This window comes from Tinamus guttatus, unplaced genomic scaffold (assembly GCF_059628265.1).
Source record: "Tinamus guttatus ecotype Peru unplaced genomic scaffold, ASM5962826v1 Tinamus_guttatus_pri_ptg000308l, whole genome shotgun sequence".
Taxonomy (NCBI): domain Eukaryota; kingdom Metazoa; phylum Chordata; class Aves; order Tinamiformes; family Tinamidae; genus Tinamus; species Tinamus guttatus.
This window is the reverse complement of record NW_028288842.1, coordinates 1,639,923-1,667,723: the sequence shown is the minus strand read 5'-3', so window position 1 is coordinate 1,667,723 and position 27,801 is coordinate 1,639,923. Positions and strand designations below refer to the sequence as shown.

At 35.9% G+C, this 27,801-nt stretch overlaps 1 protein-coding gene across 15 annotated transcripts in view; it reads left to right on the top strand.

Moving 5' to 3' along the window:
- Nucleotides 1-238: 238 nt before the first annotated feature.
- The window catches only part of C2CD5 (C2 calcium dependent domain containing 5), a 59,363-nt gene continuing 31,800 nt past the window's right edge, over nucleotides 239-27,801 (top strand). For 3 of the 15 annotated variants that reach the window (XM_088528365.1, XM_088528363.1, XM_088528361.1), the window contains exons 1-9: nucleotides 276-378; nucleotides 3,952-4,038; nucleotides 5,614-5,785; nucleotides 8,559-8,654; nucleotides 9,191-9,346; nucleotides 10,876-11,074; nucleotides 13,820-13,971; nucleotides 18,905-18,990; nucleotides 24,695-24,803. In XM_088528365.1, the coding sequence (XP_088384491.1) occupies nucleotides 289-378; nucleotides 3,952-4,038; nucleotides 5,614-5,785; nucleotides 8,559-8,654; nucleotides 9,191-9,346; nucleotides 10,876-11,074; nucleotides 13,820-13,971; nucleotides 18,905-18,990; nucleotides 24,695-24,803 (1,147 nt within the window). In that variant the 5' untranslated portion in view covers nucleotides 276-288. Of the gene's footprint in view, nucleotides 379-3,951; nucleotides 4,039-5,613; nucleotides 5,786-8,558; nucleotides 8,655-9,190; nucleotides 9,347-10,875; nucleotides 11,075-12,748; nucleotides 12,874-13,819; nucleotides 13,972-16,385; nucleotides 16,581-18,904; nucleotides 18,991-19,921; nucleotides 19,955-24,694; nucleotides 24,804-26,587; nucleotides 26,654-27,801 lie in introns of all 15 variants that reach the window. The other 12 variants (XM_088528359.1, XM_088528358.1, XM_088528364.1 and 9 more) reach the window with 10 other exon arrangements.

Sequence of the window (27,801 nt, the reverse complement as noted above, 5' to 3'; positions counted from 1 at the left end):
GGCGGCACCGGGCACGGCGGGATCTCGCGGGGCGCCGCAGCCGGGAGGAGCGGGCAGGAAGCAAAACCACCTGCCCGCCCCGCTGCTCCCCGGTTGCCCTCGGTCGGGCCGTGTGTGGCGGCGAGGCGGTGAGCAGCGCATGCGCCCGGCGGCCGCGTCACGCCGCGCGCGTGCTCCGCAGCCGCTGCGGCAGCGCGGACCGTTGCTCGGCGCGGCGCATGCGCGGCGGTGCCGCCGCTGCATGGGGGCACCCGCTCTTGTTTTCTCGTTTGCAGGAGGAGGAGGAAGATGCCGGGGAAGCTGAAGGTCAAGATCGTGGCCGGGCGCCATTTGCCTGTGATGGACCGCGCCAGTGACCTGACCGACGCCTTTGTGGAGGTTAGCGGGAGCAAGAGAAGGGAACCGCGACCCGCGGCGGGGTGGCGGCGGCGGCGGCGGCTCCGCGCACCTGCCCCGCTGCCGGGGGCATCTCATCTGCCCGCGGCGCCCTGCCGGACGGGCCGGCCCGGCCCTGGCGGCGCTTGGGGCGCCCCCCGCCGACCGGCTGCTGCCCCGCTCACGTAGCCGCCTCCCCGGGCCGCCCTGCGCGGGCCGGACCCTTCCCGGCGCGCGCCGGGCTGTTAACGGCCGCGGGGAGCTCCCCGAGGCGGGGAGCGAGGCTGGTCCCTGCCTGCGCGGCCGGCTGGAGAGCCGCCTTCATCGCACCTGCCTTCATCCCTGTGTGCCCTCATCTCTGCGCGGGGCGTGAGGCACGCTCCGAGCCCGGGGATGCTTTTTCTCCAGGTTTACCGTTGTCTGTGACCTTTTTCTGGTGACGGCCGTTAGTGAGCGGCCCTAGCTGATAAGTCAGCCAAATGGAGTCCGTTTCAAGTTTCAATACATCTGTTACAAGCAGTAAATGCATGTCTTAAGTCAAATGTGTTTGCATTTCTCTTAATATGTAAAGTGCACAGTGGTTCTGCAGGTTTCACTTTCAAGGCCTATGTTCAATTTTTTTTTTTATTTAAAGTGTTAAATCTCTTTGGAGGAGAGTTCTTATTATGGGCATGTGGGACATGCACTTGATTTCATGTTTAAATCGCTTTCTTATACCGGAAGTATCTAATGTTAACCAAACTCTACGTAGTTAATAGGCAATATATAAGGAATTTGTCAGCAAGGGATTATAAAATAAACTGACATGATCCTTCTTTTTTTGGTTCAATATTTGCAATGTAAATAATTTAGAACAGTTTCAATAAAATACTGTAGATTCAGAGATCATACTTTCAGAAGAAATAAGGACATTTAAAAATGGGAAGCCTTTACCGTAAATAGTAATTGATATTAGCATAATACTGGAATTAAGGTCCAGTAATATATATAAAGTCTTTCTAGAATCGTGCAGTTTACAAAATCCATTAATATTGATTTCACAATAGATTTTGGATGTGCTAGTCTAAATAGAGTTTGTTGCTTAAAATTTGGTTGATGATAGACACCATGTATTTTTTGTGTGTTACTTTGTGGGACAATAAATAAGTATTTTTGACATGGTCTTTAGTGGAGCTGAAATAGAACTTAATAATTGTATTAAATAAGTGAAAATGATTTGATTTTCACAGAATCACAGAATGGTTGAGGTTGGAAGGGACCCCTAGAGATCATCTAGTCGAACGCCCCTGCTCAAGCAGGGACACCTAGAGCGCGTTGTACACTGTAATTTCGGATTACAGTGTCTGGTTTAAAATGTTTCAGGAGGTTTAATCTATAAACTGCTCCTCTTGTAATTTTAAATTTGATTAAAAGAAAGTGTAGAGCAATTCAGCGTGCAAGTAGTATACAGGGAAAACATGAATAGGAGATATTCTCTGAATATCATTTGGCCTGTTTTTTTATGCTGAATGAGAATAAACCTGCCTGCTTTTGGCCACTGGTTCCCAGTGACAACCTGGCAGTGTAAGTAACTGTGAATGAAAAGGGATCCAGAAATTCATCTGGCTAAACACTGACTTTAGCAGAAGAAGAGGGGAGAAAAAAAAGAAAAAAGGGCTATTTTTCACCAGGTTCAGTTTGCTTAGCTGGTTTGCTGTGTAGCTTCATGAATGTTTTGGCACAAACAAGGCGGAAGAAATGCATAAATTTGGTCTTGCTTTTTGGACCAGTATGTGCAAAAGGTATTGAGAGGGTGGGACCATCCTTCCCACACAGGGAGTAGGTGAGGCAGCAGGTGAGATTTATGTCAAAATAAACTGATACTGAAACTGTGGTTTTAGTTATTATAACTATATTTATATGGTTACTAGAAGTCTTCTGCTTTTATTTTTTACTCTTTTTTCAGTGAAAATGTTTTGTAATGTTAACTGGTTGATTACTAACTGTTAATTTCTCTGATTTTTTTTTTAATATAAATCTGGAATTAAGGAAGAAAAGGAGGACAAAATTCAGAGTTCTTCCTTGGCTTAGATTATGCAAACTTGGATACTGCTAGCAAAAATATGCAATTTGAAGCAAATTTTTCTCTGCAGTCGTGCTTCCAAATTTGAAGAGCAGACTGCAACGTGGTGCATGGTTGCTGTACTATCTTTAATGGACTGGCAAGACTGCTGGAGAAATCAAGTTGTATCCGCCTAGGGCTCCAAGGGAACTAATTTACTCTGCTAGATAACATGCAAAATTAGTCCAGGGGGAGCTCAGGGCTACAGCATATTGGCTACTCACGCTATATGAGGTACCTCAGTTAAAAGTAGCATCAGTAGCCCTTTATTATACTGCTTTGATTAGTGACTACAAATTGTAAGTAGCTTTCTGTTAGCTTTCTTTATCCACGAAGAGGCTGCATGCACTTTTTGACAGCTGTCTGTGTTTGTTTATTTCTAAATACTGTGTTTTTGTACCACTCCACCTCATCTTTGATTTGAGGGGTAGAAATTATAAATGCAGTATTTCTTTAAAATGAGCCTACTCATTATTTTCTTAAGAATCTTAAATGAACTGAAAAACTTACTTTCAGGCAATTGTCCATGAGTTAAGTACTAACTATTTTGAGAGGTAAAATTCAAAGTTATTGATGTGCAAAAGTGGTTTGGAATGAAAGCTACAGTGAAATAAAGGCCCTTGCATTTTTACAGCATGGATCTTTGGAGTATAGAACATCCCAGAAATTATTTCACCTTTTCATTAAACAATTACAGTTGTCTTGAAATAGGTTCTTATGGAGGCCAGATTCCTGAAATGGAATATTGAGTTGAATGTGCGTTAATCAATAGAAGCACGCAGAACACTTTATTTTTCAGTGTGTAGTTTCTATCTTAAAAAATATGTATATATTCCTTCTATTTTTTTTTTCTGTCTGCTTTTGATTTCTTATATGATAATAAGGGGATAGAAATAAAGGTGCTTTCCCTTGCTGCTGTGAATTTAGCGATCCGTGTCTAGTATATCAAGACTGCAGTTTGTGGAAATGATATCGGTTATTCTGTAGCGTGCATCTGTGGATACAGTATATGTTAAGAAATCTCTTTAGGAACCATTTTGGTTCTGATTTTGTTTCATAACTTGTCAGTAAAGCCCATTTAGAAATCCTAGAGGACACAGTTATTTACATAAATTATTGATAGGAATAGTCAGAAATTGCTTTGCTTAAAATAATTCTAGAGCAAAAGCAAGCAACTGCAAAGAGAGCATACTAAGGGATTGTCAGTAGCCAAAAAAGCTGTAGTTTTAACTATAAAGTGAAGGAAAAAGAAGGTGCTTAGAGAAGTTTTTTAGAAGTACTGATGATATATAGAAAGTTACCTATTGATACATGTGAATTGATTCAGAAAGCCACTGTCACCAAGAAGAGGATTCCTTGATATTAGTGAAACACATATTTGAATTATCTGCACACCCAGATAAAACATAGGTAACTCATTTTTCTAAATTTATTTACTAATTTCTTTTTTTATATTTGAATATTTTTATTTTTAGGTAAAATTTGGAAATACAACATTTAAGACGGATGTGTATCCCAAATCGCTCAATCCTCAGTGGAATTCTGAATGGTTTAAATTTGAAGTAAGTGTTCTTTAAATGATCACCTGTTATCTGTATGGCCATTCTGCCTTAGGTATTCTTAATGAATTAGCTTTGTTTCAGGAGGAAAATAACGAGTTTTGAGAAATGAGGCTGTTATTCTTTAAATACACATGAAACCTTTTAAGGAAGCTTGCCTGAAGACTTTGATTTCTAAAGGTGTCTGAGAGACCTGAGCACCTTAGCATTGGCTTTTCTAGAACTGTTTGTGTAGATAAAAATTTGCCATCTGGGCTGCAACTCAGAGTACTGGGTAATGCTAGAAGAGATGGATGTAGAAATGGAGGGAAAAAAAAAAGGCATTATCCATTAGGCCTCCTCATATCAATATGGGTATATTCTTTTTTTTTTTTAAATAATGATTTTGAGTAAGGAAAGTTAACTGGTATTTGAAATATGCTTGGAATATTTAGTTATAGCAGTAATGCATTTAACAAAGGAAAAGAGGAAAATTTTGTTTAGAAATTACAAAATAAAGGTTTAGGATGGCATTTATCAGGGCCTTCATTTCCCTTTTGCTTGTATAAGAATGAGGCTGCTTGGCATTTTCCTGTAATTGAGACTTGTTCCTTTCCAGAAGCTAATTGGTTAATTTGAATGAATTGTGTATAGCAGTAGCAGAGCTGTCCTTTGACGTTCTGCCCTAAACAAGTACTTAGTCTTTTGTTTGTTTGTTCGTTATTACATTATTTTCAAAATAGATTGTTAATCAACATGGAATGTCTGATTAAGAGCATAGTGTTGTGATATGAAAGTTCACTTAAATTCTTATCTATCAGTTCCTGGCTTCTTCTTGGGAGGGAGGTAAGAACTAGCTAATCTGTGTGGAGTGTTAACTATTCATACTGAAAGAGGTTTTTTTTGACAGAAATAGAAGTCTCAAAATTGTATCTTTTTGCATGGGAAATGGATTTGGGAAACAAAAAGCTAAAGAGCAGCATTGAAAAAAAAAAACAGATTTCCATTATTTCAAAGAGTGGAAAAACAGTAACTCTTTAAGATGTCGGAAATGTGTGTGTGTTTAGTTTGATCAGTTTGCAAAACTGCAAATGTTGATTAAGAATTATACCTTTATGTTGGCTAAGTCTGATTCGTGATTTGCGAATTTCATCATAGAAAGTTTGTTGTATGTTCTTCTAAAAATGTAATTGAAGTATCTGAAGGTGGATAATAGCATTTATTTCAGAAAGTGCATATGTGAAATTACTGGTTTTGTTTTGGTTTCGCAATGGATTGTATTAAATGTCTCTGGGATTTATAGACAATATAGAGAGTGTGCCCAAGAAAAAATCCCATCAAATCTTAAAATGTGTAATCTCTATAATTTTGCTTTTCTGTTTTTGTCCCAGCCATAACTTCTGGTTTAAGGCTGTCATCACTATGTGAAGGGTAAAATCAAAATAAATGAATGCGTTGTTTACCTAGAGCAAATAAAATTATAGTCTGTGTCATGTTACTGTAGATAACTGACTCATATCTTCCTACATTCGTTTTTCAGCAGTGTTTCCTTGCTTTTTCTTCTTTATAGTCACATTTTATGTCAACATGTCTTTCTAGGTAGATGATGAAGAACTACAAGATGAACCTCTCCAGATCACAGTTCTTGATCATGATACGTACAGTGCTAACGATGCCATCGGCAAAGTGTACATAGACATTGATCCTTTGCTCTATAGTGAAGCAGCAACAGTTATATCAGGATGGTTTCCCATTTATGATACTATCCATGGTAAGGCTTACTGATTTAGAAGTAATACTATGTTGTTTGAGATGCAGCCTACTTAAAATGTTCATTAACTGTCTTTAGAGATTTGTAATAATATACTCTTAGTAGGTAGAATGCTACCATTTTGGTGCTTTTTTCATATTAGGGCTGTAGTAAGATAAAGTGTAATTTAAAAATCAAGGACAAGTTGTACTTTTAGGATACTCTTTTAATACCAATTGTATGGGAATGTTGTCTAAACTTTCTGGCCTGAGAATTCAGTAGTTTAGAATAATTCTTTGCAGAATACTTTTCATAGAAATTGAGACAAACAGAAAAACATCTTCCTGTGGTAGTCAGTCATTACTGCAAAGTTTATTTATTTATTTTCTTTTCCCAATTACTACTTACCAGAGAATATACTCGTGTTGAAGTCACTTCCAGTGTAACCTTCTGGTATGCTAGACAAACTTCGCTTGAGATAGAGGGATAGAATGTGACAAATCTTAGGTATAAAGAAGTACAGCGTGGTACTCTTTTTTTTTTTTTTTTTTTTTTCCCTTAAGAATATACTTACACTCCTAGATAGAATTCTTCAGAATACTTGAAGAAATGAGAAAATGAAGGTAGTGATACTTCTGAATTTAATGAAGCTGAGGCTTCATGCCAGAAGGTCAAGGTTGGTTCATAGCGAGTTAGCTTCGAGTGCCTCATTACACAACGTCTGCTTTTAATCTATAATTAAGACTTTTAATTTTTTAATCTAATAATAAACTCAATGATTTGAACAATGTTAAAGCTAATTAGAAATTATTGGTGGGAAAGCATTTTTATATAATCATAAATATAAAAATATTTTAAATCTGTTATAGCAGTTATATTGACTTTGAGTGCTGCATGTATTTTTTTTACTCTTATTCTATCCAGATTTTTCGTATCGTATTCTCTTTCATATGATACATTTTATTTTTTAGTTGATCTAGATAAACATTGTATTGCTTTTGAAACATGTGTGACTTCTATATCAGAGAGAAGTTAAATTTTTCTGTGTTTTTCCAGATATGGTACTGTTTACTTATTTCATTTAAACAGAGAAGGTATTCTTATATTTTCATGTTTGTATCAGCAGATTCCAATTACCTTGATTCTTGCCAGATAGTAACTGACATTTTGTTTTTTTTTTAAAAAAAACTGCCTAATGCAGACTTTTATTTTGAAAAAGAAAATGGCTTTTCTTGTGCTTTACCATGGTGGTTTGTGAAAATACCTGAACCTGATGTACTTCTTATTTTAGTAAATGAATGCTTCTTTCTACTGACATAGATCTGGGTGACTTTATTGCACTAACATCAGAGACAATCTACAAAGCAAATACTTTTGCTCACTTTTTTTGCTATTGAGTGTCAGATGCTTAGGTGGTAAATGCTTTTGAAGTCACTAGGGATCAGACTCATCAAGAAGCTTAGTCCTCAATATGTCAGAATCTATAATAAAGTGACATGAAGTATTTTTTGGTCCTAGGTAGGGAAAAAGGAGAACGCTCAGGATAGAAACATAATAAAATCAAAAAGGACTGGATGTATTTTGAAGAAATATTTCTTTTATTAACAAGATTTAATTATGGTCAAAGAATTAAGCTCAATCTAGGAAGTCTGTTGTACCTTTATGTACAAAGTATTTGGTAAACATGTACTGTGCCTGTTCTGTGGTACTTAAAAATTTGTGCTCTGGTATTGTCGTGCTCTTAAATTTGTTCATTAGAGTCGACTGCAGAGAGCTGCTTTACTGTGATCTCAAAAACATTTGAGGGAGAATAGCATGGAAACTTTTTGATGCTATTTAAAGCTTTTTGATGTGGACAAGCCTCCAGTTCAAGTCATCTGTAATGTCAATTAGCAACTCAGACCTTTTGTGCTTAGGATATCTTGGGAGAGAGTCAGGAGTTCCTTGATATCAGTTTTATACTCTTTCCGTATTGCTGATGTGGGGCAAGAGAGACGAAGGAATACGCTCACTGGAGTAGGGACCATTACTGTAGCAGGATGCTGATGCCTTCTCTTTCCCCAATCCCATCCCTCCTCTAAAATGTTGTTTAGGGTAGCAGAAAGACTAAGTGAGCTGGGCCTGTTTAGCCTAGAGAAGACTGAGAGGGGATCTGATCAGCATGTTCAAGTACCTGAGGGGAGAATGTAGGGCGGATGGGTCCAAACTCTTCTTGGAGGTGGCCAGTGACAAGACAAGGGGTAATGGGTGCAAATTGAAACACAGGAACTTTAATCTCTATGTGAGGAAGAACTTCTTTCCTGTGAGGGTGCCAGAGCCCTGGAACAGGCCGCCCAGAGAGGCTGTGGAGTCTCCTTCTCTGGAGATCTTCCAGACCTGCCTGGATGCCCCCCTGTGCCGTGTGCTCTAGGTGTCCCTGCTGGAGCAGGGAGGTTGGACTAGATGATCTCTAGAGGTCCCTTCCTACCTCAACCGTTCTGTGATTCTGTGATATTTTAGGAACATTGCATGCTAGGCTTCAGCCTCAAGGGCTACCCTGGCCTGGGAGACTGTTGGCAGAACTGAAAGGCAAGGAAGTGTCTTCCTGCTCCACTGGTCTGGCCTGGGATTGATATATGACCTGCAAAATGAACCACTCTCTTCTAGCAGGAACATGCATTCTGTCAAGAAAAAAAACTAACTCATTGTGCCTTAATTACTAATCATAGAGTAAATGGAGTTAGTTCTGAATTGATTTCTGGTACAGCTTGTCATTTTTTGTGTGTGTTTCTGTTTTTTTTTTTTTTACTTCTAGGTATACGCGGGGAAATCAATGTGGTTGTAAAAGTAGATCTCTTCAATGATTTGAACAGATTCAGACAGTCATCCTGCGGAGTCAAATTTTTTTGCAGTAAGTAGAGGAAAAAAGTTTATTTGAACACAATCTTTTTCGTTAGTTTTTTTTTTTTTTAATTCCTTTCCTGTTCTGTCAGTTTCCCTCATCTCCCAGCCCACTGCGGACCTATGGCAAATGTATAGGTGTGTTTTATTCATTTTTTAATTAATTTCTACTGTTCATATCTCAAAAATGTAGATTTTTTTTTCTTATATGTCTGGAATTGCATTTAAGGGCATGATGCATACACGTTAGGTTACTTTGTATATAGATTTTGTTCAAGAGGCACAGGTAAAAAAGGTTTCATAATGGTACATGTTGAAACATAGCTGTGCGTGATACCCTAGACAATTATCTTATTGATGTTGCATGGTCTCCCAGAACAAAACTGCCTGGGTATGTCTGGATTCGGACAGAAAGAGAGCTTTACAGATTAGTTTCTGGAATCATTCGTATCACTTTTCAAGTGTAATTGTGTTTTTCCTTCTTTGAAATCTTGTCTCTTTGACTTATAATTTACATTCTTAAACTGTTTTTTAAAATTTAAACAGCTACATCTATTCCCAAGTGTTACAGAGCGGTAATAATTCATGGATTTGTGGAAGAGCTTGTAGTTAATGAAGATCCAGAGTACCAGTGGATAGACCGAATTCGTACACCACGGGCTTCAAATGAGGCTAGACAAAGACTTATTTCACTAATGTCAGGTATTAAACATGTAAGCTCTACTTGTGATTGCTGCTATTTTGAAATATCTACTTTTTAAAAAAGATCAGTTATAATAAAATTGTATGTGAATTTTGGTATTAACTGTGTTTATTTTTTCAGTTCACATTATTCTGTTTCTGAAGTTTCTTTGTCCTGATGGTCAGTATTGCTGATTCTTTGTTTGCCTTGGTGAGGCCACACTGCTGCTTATTTAATCTGTTGGTTGTTTTTAGCAAGGTCAAGGAAACCTCTGGAGCTCTCCAAAAGGTGATATTTTTAATCATCCAATCATTCTCGAGCCTACATTTGTATAATGGCATTTATTCTGCTGGGCAGATCTTTAATTCTGAAGAGGCCGGTTCTTAGAAGTCCAGTTGTTATCAAAAATCTTCACAAATTTCTTTTGTTTATGAAGACCAGTTGTGAGCAAAGGTCCCAATGATTCTGGTGCCAGTGGAGCAGAACATAAGGCACCTCGACTGGAGTTCTTAGGGACTAAGGCAAGAACAACCAGTTGATAGAGGTGAACAATATTGATAATGTATGTAATATAAGGGAATCATAAAATCATTATGATTGGAAAAGACCTTGAAGAGCCTCATGTCCAACTGTAAGCACACCATCACCATGGTGATGGCCATTAGGATGCTAAGCAATGCTTTCAGCTCACTAATAGGCTCTTGATATTGTAGGTGTTATTTATGTTTTAAGGCAGATAGTAAAATTCTGTTTTGGACCTCTGTTCTGGTAAGGATAAAAGAAAGCTGAGCAGTAATGATCACTTTATTCGCTTGGTATCTTAACATGAGGATTGTTAGGCTATCCTCTATGGTAATGAAGCTTTTTGGAAATCCTTCATTTTGTCAAAAAAGAAATGATATTTGGTGCGTAATATCGAGGCTGTCCAGCTGCAGAGGTCAATGAACTTCTATTTTTTTTCTTACAGTTTTGCAGTCTCTCTTGTGTGCAGTTAATAGAAAAGTGGAGAAAAAGTAGGCATGTGTTGGGTGTCATGGTTTGTTTTTGTGTGAGATTACCATATTAAGCAACATTAATGAAAAACAGAATTAAAAGCATGATTTTAGGTTGAAAGATGCTTGAGTTTTAGGAGTTTTTAAATGAAAGAAAAACATACGCCTTTTCATGTTGCTTTCAAAGGTGCTTCCTTGGCGTGAACTATATGAGGGAGTATTTAGATATTTTCCTATGTTCCAAAACACATTTTGGCATCTCTTTCCCTTTAAATATTAGAAAAGGGAAAAAACTAATGAAACTAAAAAGGAGAAAGAACACTTCTAAAAAATATATATTGTTGCAAATAGAATAGGTTTTAAAGTAAGAAGCTATGCAATAGCACATAATGTAATAAGAAGCAGAGGCTGTGATGATCTACTTGGTATAATTACCTAAAATTGGTTCTATTAGCAGTTTTATTGACTCTGTCATTCCAAAAATTAGAGAAAGCCCAGAAAATGATATAGTGAAAGTACTTTATACAATTATGATCTCTTTATCTTCTGTTTTATAGGTGAACTGCAAAGGAAGATTGGCTTGAAGGTACTTGAAATGAGAGGAAATGCTGTTGTTGGCTATTTGCAGTGTTTTGATTTGGAGGGAGAGTCTGGATTAGTAGTACGCGCCATAGGAACAGCCTGTACCTTGGATAAATTAAGTAGCACATCCGCATTCTTACCTGCATGTAACTCTCCATCCAAAGAAATGAAGGAGTAAGTATGAATTAATAGTTTGTAGGGAAATAAGTTTCATCTCTCTTCTTTTCATATTCATTTGGTTTTGCATAACCAGTGTGATATTTTTTTTCTTTTCCCCCAGAATTTGTTTTTCTTTTGCAGTTTTATTTGTCTGCAACTCAGTCTATATTCCACAACTTTGAAATGCTATAAGTTGAGTTACTTATGCTGTTTCCTTAGGAGCTGCAACAGTAAACCGTAATATGATAGTGTAACTTTGTTTGTTTGTTTATACAGCAGAGGTATTGCACATTCCTGGGTTGTGATTGGCCAGTTTCCTAGCTAATGACTAGGTCTGCCTTGACTCTGTGTTTGTATAATATGTATTTTTGTTTGTGAGGATTTCTTACAAAAAACCTTTTGTACAATACTTTCCAGTTCTGATACTATCATGTTTGACTATTAATTCTGAACATTTTAAAAAAGATACATTTAAATTCAGACAGTTCAGTGGTTTAGAGAACGACCCTGTAATATTCTTTGCTTTTGCTCTGTAAAATGCTTTGCTTTTTACCATCGCAGAGTAACAGATAAAGGATACTGGAGTGTGCTTGCATGGGGAACACTGCATGATGAGAAATAGAATTTCATCATCTGTCACAGCAGCACCAAACACAATTTGAATACATATTTTTTAATGTGTACAGAAATAAAAGGCAAATACTTTCAATCTCTGAATTTAGTACATTGTTGCTTGAACAAATTAATTTGTGTTTGGTAGAGGTAGTCAATTGCTAGAAGGAAGAAACAAACCCCAAAAGTGTATTCTTTGCATAAGGTTTTCAGAGGCATTATTTTGATTATAGATTGTTATTAACTTAAAATGTTGGATCATGAAGGTAGTAATCAAGACATTCTTTGTAGTAGAGGGAGCAATATGCTATGGTTTCTCAAAGTTATTGGTTTCTATTTCAAATCATTCACTTGCTTAATTTGTTTTGATTCTAAAAATCAGCCATCAAAAGAGTTCTGGATACCGATATTGAAAAATCTCAGTGAGGATAAAGTATGAAAAGGACTTGATAATCATAGACTTAAAAAAGCATTCCTAAATCAGTAGCATTCACTCTAGAGCACAATGTGGAATTTCCTTTCCACCGCCCAAATTATCCATGTTCAGCAAACTTGGTGGTGGATATTGATAATTCTATCTATATTTATCATTGTCCTTCTGTCTAAAAAGTGAGAATTTAAAGGCCAGCAAAGTCAACTAACACTTGTTATTACTGCCTTTACTAACTGGCTGCCCTATTGCCAAAGAAGCATTTATATGTTTACAGTTCAGTGCTTAAGCTATTTCTCTCTCTCTCTCTCTCTCTCTCTCTGTCTCTGTCTCTGTCTCTGTCTCTGTCTCTGTCTCTGTCTCTGTCTCTGTCTCTGTCTCTGTCTCTGTCTCTGTCTTTGTCTCTCTCTCTCCTCTTTCCCCCCCACTCTCTGTCTCTCTCTCTCTCTGTCTCCCTCCCCTTCTTTCTCTCTTTTTCTCTCTTTCTCACCTGGCCTCTTGCATGCTAGGAGTTACAGTTCTTAGTGTCTGCTTAAAATAAGAGACCTCGTCTAGCTAAACCTCCCTGAAATCATTTATAACATAACTTTGCAACCTGTTGTATGTATTGTTCTCTTTTCTTCCACCTTGGCTGCAAATTCTCTCAGGTCTCCGCTGGTTCATCCGCCAAGCCATGGATGCCGCTCGACTCACAACAGCCCAATTCACACTGCTACTGGCTCACGACTTACTCAGAACTTCTCTGTGTCTGTTCCCACTCTCATCTACACTGGTACGAGACTGCTCAGACTCAAGAGCTGGGGAGAGGCAGGCCACAGGCACAGTGGTCTCAAAGTGCAGGCAGGCAGGCAGTGTAGGCAGGTACCACCCATCTTTTCTCCTTCATTTTCTCATGGAGTCTCCTTCTTTTGTCATTGAAGAACTGCTGTGTTCAGCTGCTGCAACAAAGACAATAGTTTCTTGAAAATGAGTGTATCCTCAGAGTCTCTTCCACAAAGCCACCCTCTTCTTTCTTCAAGTGTACTTCCTTAAAAAAAAAAAAGTAAATCTGGTTAACATTTGTGATTTTTACAGCCACTCATATTTTGATTGGAGTTCATAATTGTTTTTAATCTTAATTCAGGTATAGTACTTAAGTTTTAAAATGTTTATAGGAAGAGTTTGTGCTACTTGTGGAAGAGAGAGTTCTGGAGAGCAGGTAAGTCGTTCTGTGCATAACTAAACTTTTTGTCAATAGAGCTGTTCCCAAAAAGGGTTTCCTCTCTGCTGTTTTTAGCTGTGGCATGTTGCTGATGCTATAGGATAAGGAAACTTTTAATATATACGTGTGTATATACATAAATGTGCAAATATGTATAAACACAAATATAATTTGAGATCATTATTTTCTTTATTAAACTAACTCAAAACATTGTGCATTTGATCAGATTTTTAAGCCATAAAGTGTCTTTATTTTTTTCTTTGGCATATATAATTTTTTGGTCACATCTCATGCCTTCCATTTGGCTTAATTGTTTCATTGTAGATTTTCAGCATTTAGCTATAGAATGCTGAGTGGGTAAACAGCATTTCTTTGCCTTTGGCCTCATTCCCAGTCTCGCACTTTAGGAATAGCTGCTGGCCCTGCCCCAATCCCATCCTGGTGTTTGGATCATGGTGCTGTCAGCCAGGTCCTTTGGCACAGGATTACTGAATATGTTTCCACCTTCTTCTGGCAGGATTCCCTTCAATGAAGATCCCAATCCCAATACTCATTCATCAGGACCCTCCACCCCTCTGAAAAACCAAACCTATTCTTTTTCACCTTCCAAGTCCTACAGTCGACAGTCCTCTTCTTCTGACACAGATTTGAGTTTGACACCCAAAACTGGTAAGGCGCTTCCAGCCACTTTTTCATTAATTTGTGTTTCTCTATATTTTTATTTGACCCCGTTTCGCTTTTTGGCATTTGAGTTAAAGTGATGTGGAAATTGAAGACTTCAGATAGCACAGCTATATTTTTAAAGGCTTTCTGTAAGGTGATAATTTATGACCTGTCTATATGTCCGCTAGTGTTAGGGTATCATTAAATTTGTAACACAAGTGAAGTGTCTGCTGAAATATGGCATCTTGGAGCATTAAGGGAATCCTGAGCATTTTTCTCTTTCTTATTTCCTCCACTTCATACTACAAATTGCAGGAATTTATTTCCCACCATAATACATTAAGAGGGAAAGGGATCTTGTTAGTATTATATAACCTCCAAGCCTAATTTATTATACTAAAAATGTATCTTTATTTACATAACTCTGGTTATTTTTTTAACTCCTTTTTGCAAATGTGATATTAAAAATGTATCATCTGCTGTCTAATTTCCTTGGTATATGAAATGGCTTATAATACACACTATCCATTTTGAAATAAATTATTGTCAGAACATCTTCTGAAATATTTTTCTTTATCCATTGGATTATAATCTTTTGAACTTCTTTTGTTTCCTTTCCCCTCTCTCAGATTTTTTTTCGTTGTTTTTTAATCTGTGGTTTGAATCATGTCAGTGATAATGTCAGCACAACTCAGAGTTGTATTCTGCTAGTTTCCTGTTATGTACTCAGTGCCTTGAGTTTTTTCCCTCAAAGGCAAAATATGTTGCAATATTGTTTATACAAGTTGCCTTACTTCTTAAATAGTGTCATAAATTGTGGTATATGAAGCTCAGAACATTCTTGTCTCCATCTATTCATGACAATTTTTAAAGAATATTAAATTTGATCCTGATAACTTTACCTGCTAGCACCTTTTTTCAAGAACATTTCCAAGCAGAGAAGTTAAATGTTCCATTTGCATGCAGTTACACTTTTACCCAGGTTATTCTTCAACATTATGGTGAAAAATATTTTGAGTTAGGAAGCTGTCTTTCTCAGGAGAGTCTTCTCTGTCCTCTTTGGAAAACAACCAACCAACCAAAAAGAAACATAGATGACAGTTTTGGTGAATAACCTATGGTGGTCAGGAATTTTAAGGATATAAAATTAAAACCAAATACCATGAATTCATATGTTGGTTTTACTGAGTATTTGAAAATGTGTTTCTTTTATTTGACCAGATTTTCATGGTGAAGAGCCTGTGCTGTAAAGTATTTAAATGCAATGTGAATGATCATCTCAAAATTTAAAGGTCCTAAAATCCTGTCTTGAAGACTGTTTCAAAGTTGGAATGTCTCCATGTGAAAGTTGTTTATGTTAAAGTGTATCAAGCTTCTGACGTGATGCACAAAACTTTACCAAATTTGAGATACCAACTACTCAGATTGGGTGATGTGAAAAGTCTAGTATTTCTTGTTTTTTATCATTATTATTTTTGTTTTATTCTTCCAGTATGTGATAATGTAATATTCTTCTCCATTTCTTAACAGATAGCTATTATATCGGCATTCTTATAAAATGGAGACTAAGCTGTAAACGGAGCACAGATACCACAATTTCATAGTATGAATAACTGAATAGAAAAGGCCAGAGTTTGGATCTGCTCAAGGACTTTGTCTGGAGTGGTTCCTAATCAGGAGAATATTACCTTAATTTCATTTATCAAATTGAGTTTTGATTCCATTCTCCATTCTGGGTTACATCTAGTCTAAATTTCTGGGAAAATATTTGTGTGCCGAGAAACCTTCCTTCAGTTTGAAGTTAGATTTCTGCTGTGAATATTAATACCTTTTATGGCACTGCAAGCTGACAGAAATATCAGACTAACAAAAAAAAAACATATTTTAATAAGGTCTTAAAGATAATACATTTTCGATGTAAAGTAGTATATGTGTGGAGGAAATTGAGATAGGAACTCATTTTTTCTAATATGTGAGTTCATAGTTCTACAAGATTCATAACTCTAAAAATCATAACTTAAGTCCATGGCTCTTTTTCCAGAGAAGACAACTTTTTGGATTCAATTAATAAAAGCAATCAGATAACCTGTGTGAGAAAAATATGTTACTTAGCCCTTATTCCATATTATTTATTTTTAATTTTGTATGAAATCTAAAATACGTGTTAGCTTACCATGGCTTTTTAATAAGATTAATAAAATTTAAAACAGCTGCTTCATGATTTTTGATAACATGCTTCTCATCCACATTGTGGAGCTGTATTGTCATTCCATTTCTTTGTATGCTGAGAAATAATCTAGCAATAATTGTTAGTTCATTTGGAGATTTTTTTTTATTTGCTTCGTTTTGATTTCTCCCTTCTGTTTCTTTAGTCATCTTCTGAATCTACATCTTTTTGTCTCTATTACTTTCCTCCACAGCACCTTTCCCACAGGGACCTAGGATTTTCCTGTTTCCCAGCTCCCCTACACTCTCTTGGGGTTCCCCACATCTTAAAAAGTCCAGTCTCCTCCTCTCGGGGTCTAGCCTTAACCCTCTACACTCTAGCCATGTCAGCCCAGTTGTTCTGAGGAAAAGTGTTTCTTTCACTGAAGAGCTGCTTCTGGCTGCTTCTGGTAGGATGAATGTATTATGGCCTTTTAAACAGACGTTTAAGAAAATGTTGTTGTTGTTTGATAAGGGGGCATTTAACACCCAGCCTTCTATAACCTTTTTTTTTTTTTTTTTCTCTTGTAAATTAACCTCCGAAAACTGCTGGCTACATGACTATTCATACCACCTCTCAACCTGTGCTCCAGAGGCTTGTGGCAGCTTCTGAACTTGTCTTACAGGATGTGAAACAAATACGTAGCTTATCCCACCTAATTTTCTCGCCTCCATCTCAAAATTTCTTTTCATATTGATAATTGGACTAAAATAAGTCACTTTTTTTTTCTCCATTCACTTCTGTTTGTTGTTCCTACATTTGCATGGAGCAAGCACTTGCTCATTAATTCATATTTTTTTGAAAACTGGCCATCAGATGGCTAGCAGTTCTGCCCTTCAAATTAATGTTTTTCAAAATGAGTCCATACAAACTTTGTACTGCCTCCTCTTCCATTTCACTGACATGCATTATTTTTTTAGGCTTAAATTAAACAGCTGATACTACTGCTTTTCTTTATCTGTAGAAACTGTTTTGTTTTAACTTTGTTTCATATCCAGTATTTATGCCTTGCTTGTCTGTAATATTGTATAGTCCCTAAAAATGATATTTAGAATCAATATGAAATAATGGCAACAAACTTAATCCTATTTAACGGGACTATACAGGTGCTAATTTTTTGTTTCCTTATCCAAAAACAGCTAAAAATATTTAATAACAATTACAATATTTATATATATTTATGGTCATTTTTTTAAATGTTAGGGATAAAATAACATAAAGTCCAATATTACTTCCAATTCTCCCTGTGTTTGGTTAAAAGCAAACAAATGCGCTCCTGTTTACATATAAAATCTCACTCTTGTTTATTACATGCTTGATCAGAAGAGAAAGGAAACTAGCAAGGAACTATCATGTTGTTATAGTTACAATTTTTATAAAAATCTTGTTTTCATATATAACTGTTTGCGTTGTGGTTTGTCTCTATTACATCTTGCTCTTAACACACCCTGGTTCTTTGTGCTTTGCTTTACTTGGTGCTTTCTTAGATAACTTGTGTTTGTTTTTGCTTTGTCAAATTAGCACTGGTGGTTTTAGATACAAGAAATACCAATGATAGCGTGTTTTTAGGCATGAGATTCTTTCTAGATAATCATTCACTGACATTGTGTTATCTTAGGAAAAACACAATCTTGGTATTTTTTATTTTATTTTATTTTTGTGACTTGTAACCATAGGGAAACACTGTATTGCCATACATATATCCTGCATCTTGCCACACTCCCTTAAAAATATAGTTCCTTGATAACAGATCAATAACAGATCTATAACAAATATAACTGTGTTTCTGATAGACTTTCCAGGTCTTCCAAGAAGCTTCCTTACTTGGGGGAAGAATGAAAGGTGTGAAAGAAAGGGAGAAGAAAGAAAGATGGTGGAAGTAGCGGGTAGGACTTAGTGGGTAGGGTAGAAAGATCAGAGATAGCATAAAAATCGTCCCATATTACCTATGTTATTCTATATCAGAGTTCATATCTTGTTTTAATTTACAGATACTCTGCAGGTTATATGTGTGAAAATACAGTAATGCCATAAATGTGGCAGTTTTATATGCTTAGCAGTAGTCCTTAGCTGATCTGGGTGAAACAAGTGAGTGAATGTGTAAATGCACAGATATTGAAGAAAAAAAAAAAAAGTTTGCATTTCAAATCAAAAGATGTACGTTACTTTTTAAATTTTCTGGTTAGTCCCAATCATGCAGTATAAAGCTTCTACTGAAATTGTGTCCAGCCTTCTCCCAGAGAGAACAGTGTGGAATCTAATGGTGATTTTAATGGCACTTTCTCATAAAGGCTGAAACTGATTGTGTAAGAACTTCCTGTGAGAAATAGAGAAGGTGGATGTTTATTTTTTGATATCGTAGATTAAAAAAAAAAATCTAATAGTGGCAGAAAAAAATCCATAAGCTATTTGTTATAAGTAAATAAGAATTGCAAGTCCTCGTTTGCAATGCTTTGTATTGAAGTTTTTCATATTGGCAGCACAAATAGATCTTGTTTCAGGATTTTTTTTTCCAAATCCACAAAGTTTAACAGCACTGCTAGTCATATTTAGGAGGGGGGAAAAAAAAAAAAGCACAAAACATCAACTGTGATGCTCAGTGTTTTCCTTCCAAAACCTTGTTGGAATGTTTGACTGTGTTTTAAATCATGAATTTGTATATCTTTAAATCCAATTTTGATACAGATTATAACATATGTTTCTTTGGATGTTATTTGTACTGATACTCTTCAGGAATGGGCAGTGGGAGTGCTGGAAAAGAAGGGGGGCCATTTAAAACTCTTTTAAGACAACAGACTCAGTCAGCTCTGGAACAAAGGGTAAGGCATACATGAAGTATTTTACTTATTTCTGGTATACTAAAGTGGCAACTTAGCTTTGAATAGGTAAATGTTTCTTGTTAGTTTGTTTGAAAAACAGGCATAACTTTCATGCCTTTTCTATCTTCATATGTTGAACGTTTAATAGCCTTTATATATAAGAATGATACTGAAGTTTAATACATTACCAAAGTATTAAGAAAAGAGTGGAGCATAAAATTGCAATGTTCACAGCACTGCAATGATTTTAGCTGGTGGGTGAGAAACAATTGCTGCTTCTGTTTTTTAGTCTTTGTAAGCTACTGATGCATATGTCAGTCTATTATTTTCACATTTTGTATTTAATTAAATTTGATAGAACTCAAACTGAAAAAGAAATTGCAATAGCTTTCAACAAGGTGATAATTACATTTATAATTGAGAAAAACCTTTAATTTTGGGGGGAAAACAAACAAACAAACAAAAAAAAGGTAGCATAATGCAGCCTGGATTCTATTACATGAAATTGTGTGCATGTAGTTTATATGTGACTCTTAAAAAAAAAAAAAAAAAAAAGATTCTGAAACAAAAGGGATTTGAAAGGTTAAAGATTTTAGAAGAACCTCTGCAAGACAATGTATTTTTATGTTGTCAGTCTACAGTGGATAGAATGCACAGCAAAAACAGGGCTATTCATTTCAGAATCTTTTTTTTAAAAACATAATATGCTGCTGTTGTCAAAATGTTGTGTTATTAGTGAAGCTCCTTGAAGTCTTGCCCTTTGAAGATTAATTTTAATTTAATTAGTATTTCTGTCTGTCTGAATTGCTTAGTAGTACCACGTGTATTTTTGAAAACAAAATTGGCTACGTATGTGCAGTGTAAGTGAAGCGCTACTATTTTGAGTAAGTGGATGATTCTCTTTTTATTTTTTGTGTTATCCATTTCTAAGGGAGGATCGCCTCATAGGTTCTGTAGAAGGCGGGTATGTTCCAAAACATTGTGACTTCTTTGTAGCCCTTTTTATCTTGTATTGAGGATTTCTAATATTTGAATGTTCATTTTAAATATTCTTTTTTAAAAAAATATTTGAAGAGATTTCTTTGCAATTTTGATCATGCAAGATTTTTATATTTTTGTTCTTTTTTTGAGACCATTTATCAAATTAGCTTATTTTGTCATAACTAGTATTTTGCATGTTCATACATCTCAATTAACATTTTAATTTCTTTTTAAATAGAAGTCCATGGCCTTTTGCTATTAATGTTTTAATTTGAAAATAAACCAATACCTTAAAAAGATTCTTTCCTCTGTCTACCCTTGTCTTTGCTAGCATTTTAGACATTTCATGTCAAACTGTTTTTTTTCTTTAGAATGCTTTCTAAAAACATTTTAAAATTGTAAGGTAGAACACAGGGTATTTTTAGAGCTTCAGTGATTTGCGTCTTGCTCTGCTAAGATACTGCCTAGTGAAGAATATGTGGTAAAATGGGGTGGAAACGTGTTGGATCTATTATTAATGATAAGATAATGATGCTATTACCAAGCACGTGGTCTGTAATCGCTACTGAGAATATTATCCTAATACTTGTATGGGAATCTCATATTGTGCTGCTTTTGCTGCAGTTACTTCCCTTTCAGTTGCTTAACTGGAATGCATAGCAAGGATTTGGGGGTGGTGATATTTAGCTCAAAATGTCTTTGGAGCTCATAAGATAACTTGTTTGTTGTAATATTATTCGTGTAAGTAGTGCACTTCTAAGTATCTGTATTGAGGTAGCATTTGTTTAGAAGAACAAAAAAAGGAATAAATTTGAGATGTACATTATATTTTTCTGTATATTAGCAATACAGTAAGTTCTTTTGACACAAATTCAGATTATTTGAGAATATTGTCCTGTTAATACATTACAAATGATTCCTTTAACTGGACATCCTATTATCTTTTTAGTAGTGTGGGGTTTTGGTATATCACTTAAATTATAAACTGTAGTAGATTTTGTTGTAAGGGTAATGTTGCTTTTTTTTCTTTTCCTGGAAAAATACAGTAGCCTTGAAAAAGGCATATGCTCATTATATTTACATTAGTATGATATAGCAGTTCAATATGCATGTTGGTAGTATTTGCAACTCCAGCACAGCTATCTTAGACTATATCTTTAGTTATATATATATAATATCCCTGTGATTGGGCAATTTTGAGTTTATTTTAATGGTGAAAAATTAGGCTTGTGTCTTTGTACAGATGCCCAAATGTTGCTCTTAATTGTATTTTATATCTCTGACCTCAGCTTGGACAAATGCTATTATTTTTCCATGTTTGCATCCTGCAAGTGCTCGAGAGAGTCTTTACGGCTTCCTTTTCAAAGTGCACGTGCACTGATCTGCATCTGCGGAGAGAACTGCTAGGGGGGAGCTGCTGTGTCACGAAGCAGCTGCGTGTGTGAAGCCTTTGCCTGAAAGGCTGGCCTAAGCAGCTCTTCTTTCCAGTTCTGTTGGAAAATCGTTTATAAATTTGTTTGGTCACCCCACGAGATGGTTTGGTAAATGTGTTATGGAAAAAAAAAATTATCCAGAAAATTAACAGTATGTTAATATGGATCAGTTGCTTGTCTGATTCAGCCCATGAAGCTTCTGTCAACATATCTGAGCATTATAAGCATTATCTGCGGGATTGGGACTGGGGTGGGAATGAATAACTGGGTAGACAGGAGACTAAGAACTGCTTAAGCCAGCACTAATAACCCAAAGGAATGTGCGTATAGTCTTGCTCTGTGTGCTCTTGCGTTTCTGTGTGTTTGTATAAAATGCAATTAAAAAAGCAATGCTAGCAATACATGGATGTGCAAACACAAACATTTTAGTGTTGTATTAAACAAGTGTAATGACCTTACTGCAAACCTTTCCAAACTTACGCAACTGGCAGTTGTAACTACCTACGATGATACAAGAATTAAAGCAGTGAACATAGTTCTTCTAGAATCTGTGCAGTCAATGACTCTGCAACGACATAATGAATTGCTACTGCTAAAAATGATTGACTCTTTTCAGTGGCATGCTTTTAAAATTCAGCTTGTCATGTCTTTTGAAAAATGGGGCATCATTTTATGCTTCCTTTATCATGTTTTAAAGATAGTCCATTTGGAAAGTCCAGAAATAGAGCAAAACTGTAGCATAGCAATACTGCTTCTGGTTCTTGCACATTCTATTTTTCATGCAATAAGCATAGCTTTAAAATTTTGAAGTGTTACAGAGTACCACGCATAATTGAGGATGGAACCTGTATTTGCAAATAGTAATATATTTAAAAAAAATCTAAATGAGATAAAAAAGGAGGGAGAGAAGCCTCACTGTGGTTTCCGGCACACACAGTGACAGGCTTTGCTCTGTGTCAGAATGAATGAGACCTTCTTAACGGGTTGAGAGCAGAGCTTCAGTGAGGCGCTTTTATCTGCCTTCGTGTATGGGGCTGAAATTGATCTGATGGCGTAGAGGTCTAATGGAAGCATATATCGTAATACAGACTTGCATTATGCATATGTCTGAGTGTATGAGTTGGGACAAACTGTTTTTATTACTTCGAAATTTTATTTGTGGTTTATAGTGTGGGAAATATAGGCAAACTGCAGTTTTGAATATGTTAAAATGACATTCAGTATAGAGACTTACAAAATTGCATAAAAAACAGGTAAATTCTGAATTTCCAGGTAGATTAAAAAGCATGAGATTTGCTTTTTCTTTTAATAAGATTTAGGGCATGAAATACCTTACACTTCAATGTTCACTACATACTGCTTTAGTATAATATAAATACATGTATGTGTAATCTAAATGCATGTGTGTGCGTGTATGTATATACACACACGCACACACGTGTGTATAAATGTGGTATAGGCGTAATGTAATTGAAGATTGTGGATGCAGAAAACCTTTTTTTATTGGTTCCTATACTTCTGGAAAAACTAGTTATTAATCTTTAATGTCATTAATGTGGCATAACTGTATTGAGGGGACTGAGCAAACATTTGTGTTAATTGAAATGAGTGCCATGGAATTACACAGGAGGGAGGAAGAGGGGAAATTGTCAATATAGTTAAAGCTTGATCTGTAAAGCCAGAATAAAAGAGGGTTCTAGCACACAGATGATGCACAGGGGAGGAGCCAAGGCTCTGTTGTAGTCAGGGCTTCCTGGCTGCTCTGGGGATCTGAAAAGCACCTTGTGCTCTGGTGGAACCTTCTGAGGAAACAGCCTTTTCCCTAGCCTTCCCAAAAGGTCTTGTGCTCACCTTTGCAGAGTCCTATGCTGAAATCTTTGTAATTGCTAGGCAGGACTAGCAATTTAATGTTTTAAGGCATGACTGCAGTCCTTTTTTATTGTTCTGTTTATGTATTTATTTTGTTTGCAGTTGTCCATGCTACTGTTTCTGATTCTAAAGTTTGCCTCTCAATTTTTAAGTCCGGAAATCAAATGAAAATTCCAGAAAGTGTTGTTGAAGATTTTGTAGGATGCTATGACTGCTCTAATAACCCTTCAGGAGTTGTTATAGTTTTGAAGGTGTTTTCCTGTTTTTAATCCACAGTAGGCTTTATTTTGTAAAGAGGGTTTTATGTCATGTATTGCTGGAAGCACTGTGATCATCTCTGCATCGTGAATGCTGTCTAGATAGAGGCTCAGTTGAATGATGCATTGTTGCAAGTGACTTAAGTATGTGAGAAAGCAATATATTCTGCATTTTCTCCCATATAAAATTATGGTGTTTAATATTTTCCCACTTAACCAGTCATCATAACTGCAGCAACTGTGATTGCATGATTTTATTTTTTTTGCCCCCAAGTACTCAAATTGCCAAACATGAAGCTATTGCCTTTCCCCCATAAGTATGCTGTAGTATGTACATTAGGCAGTTAATAAAACATCTCTGTAGAAACACAAAATTTTCCAATTCTGGGCAAACTTCCTTTGAATATGAGGGGTTTTTTTCTTTTTTCTTTTTTTTCCTCCCCTCAGCATGTATGTTGCTTGGATGAACTCTTTTTTTTGAATAGTGGCTCAAACTTGAATTGCAATTCTTCATTTTCATTAAGGATTGGTAAAACTCACAAAAATGAAATTGGAGGTGAATTTCCTCAGTTTGATTGAGAATTTGAAATAAGATTTTAAGTTCTTAACTTTATTCTAGAAAATTCATAATTACTGATTACATTTTGAGCTCATGACATTACCAGATCATTATCCTAACTTTTCTTTTAGGGAGGCTTTTATATAATGACGCAATATTGCAGGTAGTTTTGCCCTGTTCTTCAGGATCAACCTACCCCCAGCTTTACGTTAGCCATAAAAAATGTAGAAAAATATTATTTTAATCAACTGATGAGAGTAGAATTGTTGTTTGGCGGCCTACTTAAAAACAGACAAATAGAGACTTTGTTAATGCCAATGTATAAGGTTTGAATTATTAATTACTATCCTGTTGAGCTGCAAAACTATGGGGGAAAGTATTCTTGCATTGTAAAACACTTCTGCTTTTATTACATTGTGTTGAGTATATGAAGACATACGATTATAGAGCACTTAGTAAGCCTGAAGGACATTTGGCCTCATGTAACTGCTTTGCTTGAATTCTGAGGAGACTTTCAATTCACTGCATGTTTTTTTGGAGATGGGGGGGGTGCACTGAACAGTGTTTTTAAGCAGTCATTTGATGTTTGTTTTTAATCATAACAGGAATTTCCATTTTTTACCTTGACGGCCTTTCCACCAGGCTTCCTCGTCCATGTTGGTGGTGTTGTCAGTGCACGTTCGGTGAAGCTCTTGGATCGCATTCACAATCCCGGTACGTTAACACAATACATTTTTCCCAAGTCAAGATCTATCACAATGTTCCTGTATTTCTAGACTTTGAAATATTCTATCTACTAAAATGCTTATACATTATAAAAATCTCTACCAACAGTATTTGCTGAAGGTAATATTTTTCATACAGGCATTTCAGCTTGAAAAATATTAGCATTTCAGAGAGTATGTTTTTAGTGAGAATTTTCTAGTAAATTAATGAGAAAAAAATTAATTCTAATAACTTTGCACCAATTTTTTTTGAATTATCAAGAGGCTGATTATTTTTGACCACTGCTTAATATTAAAATTTGATGCTAAAACATGAGTATGTTGAATTGGTCTAACTAGACATGTTTTCTAATTTTATCTCCTTATAATCCTTCAGAACTAATCAGCACAGTTTAGCTCAATATGTGTTTTTAACTTCATTTAAGAGAAAAAGAAAAAAAAACACTTTACAACTCTTTTTTTCTGTTTTTATTAAATAATATATACAGAACACTGCTTAAAGTATTTTTTGTTCTAATATTTACCTGGAAACTGCAGTACTGAAAAATACATGTTCTGCATGTCCTAGTTCTGATATCAGAATTAAATCATTTTGTCTCTGAATTTTGTTACATTTACTGGAACGAGTGATGAGGGTTATTTTTTTTAAAAAAGTTGGAGTTAATTAGTGGTCTCAGAACATGGCCAGGTGAAACAAAATAGTAGTACCTGTACTGATTTTGCACGTACTTGCCAGGAGTAATAAAGCTTGTGCAAAGGCATTTAGAAAACTGTTACTTCAAATTTTTCCATTTTATTTCTTTTTTCTGCAAGCAGTTCTGCAAACAGTTAAATTGTTGCTGGTTGGAGGAATCAATAAACTGCCAGAGAAATTGGAATAAAATCTTAGACTTAAGAAAACTACTTTAAGGGATTTTTAAAACACCCAAATGCACAGTATTTTTTTTTCCTGCTTCTTAACTTTTACTCTGAACCTTCCAGTGGAGAAAAGGTTAAGAGAAATCTCCAAATGTATTTTGGATGTGTCCCCACCCTGTTTCTTTCCTACAAAGTCCTCTTAAGCTTTTTGTATTTTGGCATGAAGCTGATACAGGTAACTTCTGTATTATGTACTAAGTTTATGGTATTATAAATTTATTTAAGAAAAAAACAAAAAGATATCGGTTATGCTCAGAATGTTGCGAGAATAGTTTCATGCTTTATGCACTCTTATTTTCACCAATTGACTGTAGAGATGCATATGTGTATTTGCTTTGCAGCACTTCTGAATTTTTAGATTGCTCCTGACAAGTGAGTGTAAGATGCATGATACTTCAATCTCAGTATATTGCAAAACAGTAACAAAACGACAAAAAAGGGAGAATGGAGGGTCATGGTTAGGAGTTGAAAGGGGAAGTAGTAGAAAGACTTTCTGATATACCATTATCTTTTAAGCAGTTGAGTCAAGTCTGTAAAATATAAAAGGAGATGTTAACTGGCAAGTAAATGGATCTGAAAATATAGAGAAGGAAAGAATAGTTTAAGGAGCTGTTTGAACACCAATGAATAATACAATAATTGCTCTGTAGTGTACACCTTGATCACGCCTAGTGCTAGTTTGCTATAGCATGCTCCTTTTTCCCTTTCTATTTCAGCCTCTTATTAACTCTGCTGTCTGTGTCTTTCCAGTTCCTGTGGAGTGGTGTTGTCAATTGTGTTCTTGTTGGTAGTTTTTTTTTTTTTCCACTATTCTGCTCCTATAACTGATCTACTAATTTGCTGTTTTGAACTCAGCCTTTGTCGGAATTATGGGTAACACAAGATCATACAAACTGCTAGACTGGAATAGTTTCAATTCAGGTATTTTACTAGTCATTCAGTACTACATATGCTGACAGAAATTATGGCAGCTCAGTGAAGTTCTTAGCAATGCTGTAGAACGTTATTAGGTTAATACTTCAAATTAAAATCTGTTTAATCAACAAATAACTCAGTGTCTTATTTGCTTTAGTGTTTTCAAAGGTTTCCTTTAAAATTGTGAAACATTGTTTGAGTATAAAATAGCATTGTTAATAATTTAATATCAATCTGAAAAGTCGAATATTCAGGTGATAATTTCTTGGGAGCCTTCAACTCAGTGTCCGCAAAACGTAACATAGGGAAAGATAATAGATTGTTGTTTATACAAGCAGGCTGGTGTCAGGTGTGTTTTTCATGAGCTTACACTTCAGGTACAGCTGTACTTCTGATGGCTTGAGGAAAATGATCAATGTATTTATTCAAAAGGACATAAAGATTGACCGAAAGACCAAAAATTAGATGCCAAAGTGGTGTATCTTATCCAGGGTGTCTTGTTTCATAAATCTTGTGTTGTAAAATGCATTAGCTTGCGGGACTTCGGTGTTATTATTGGAACTTCTAAAGTCCTCTAAAACCTAACTCAAAAAAGTCCAATGTTCTGTTTTTAACAAAACTTAGTGACCAAAGCATGTGATTTCTGTGTACAGCTGTGGAGAGAATGGAAGAGCTGATGATAGAGTCTGTATAAAATACTGACCTTTTCAGAGGGAATGAGAAGGAAAAGAAGGCCTTCCTCTCCCTTTTGAAACATTAGATGCCTTGGAAGAAGCAAAGATTTAGCTTCTTTACATTGAATATGCAAGCCAGCAGAACTTGCCAACCAGTGATACTTTTCTAAAAGTGAGCTCTAGAGGTTTGTTTCCTCCAGAAACAAAATACCCTTCCTGTTCCTTCACTGCTGCAGTGCGCTTTGTGTACAATTTGTCTCTGGAAGTTGAACAGTCATTCTCTAAACTTCAATTTATCTATACATTTTTCATTTTACAAATAGTTCAGTCACAGGTAGTAGCTGAAACCATTGGCTCATTTTTGTCTATACTCTTGGCATTACAGTTTTGAGACTATGCTTTTGTGGATTTGATTTACGTTTTTCAATTATAGTCATCTTTTAAATTTGTTTTTACTTTCCATATAATAATAGCATTATG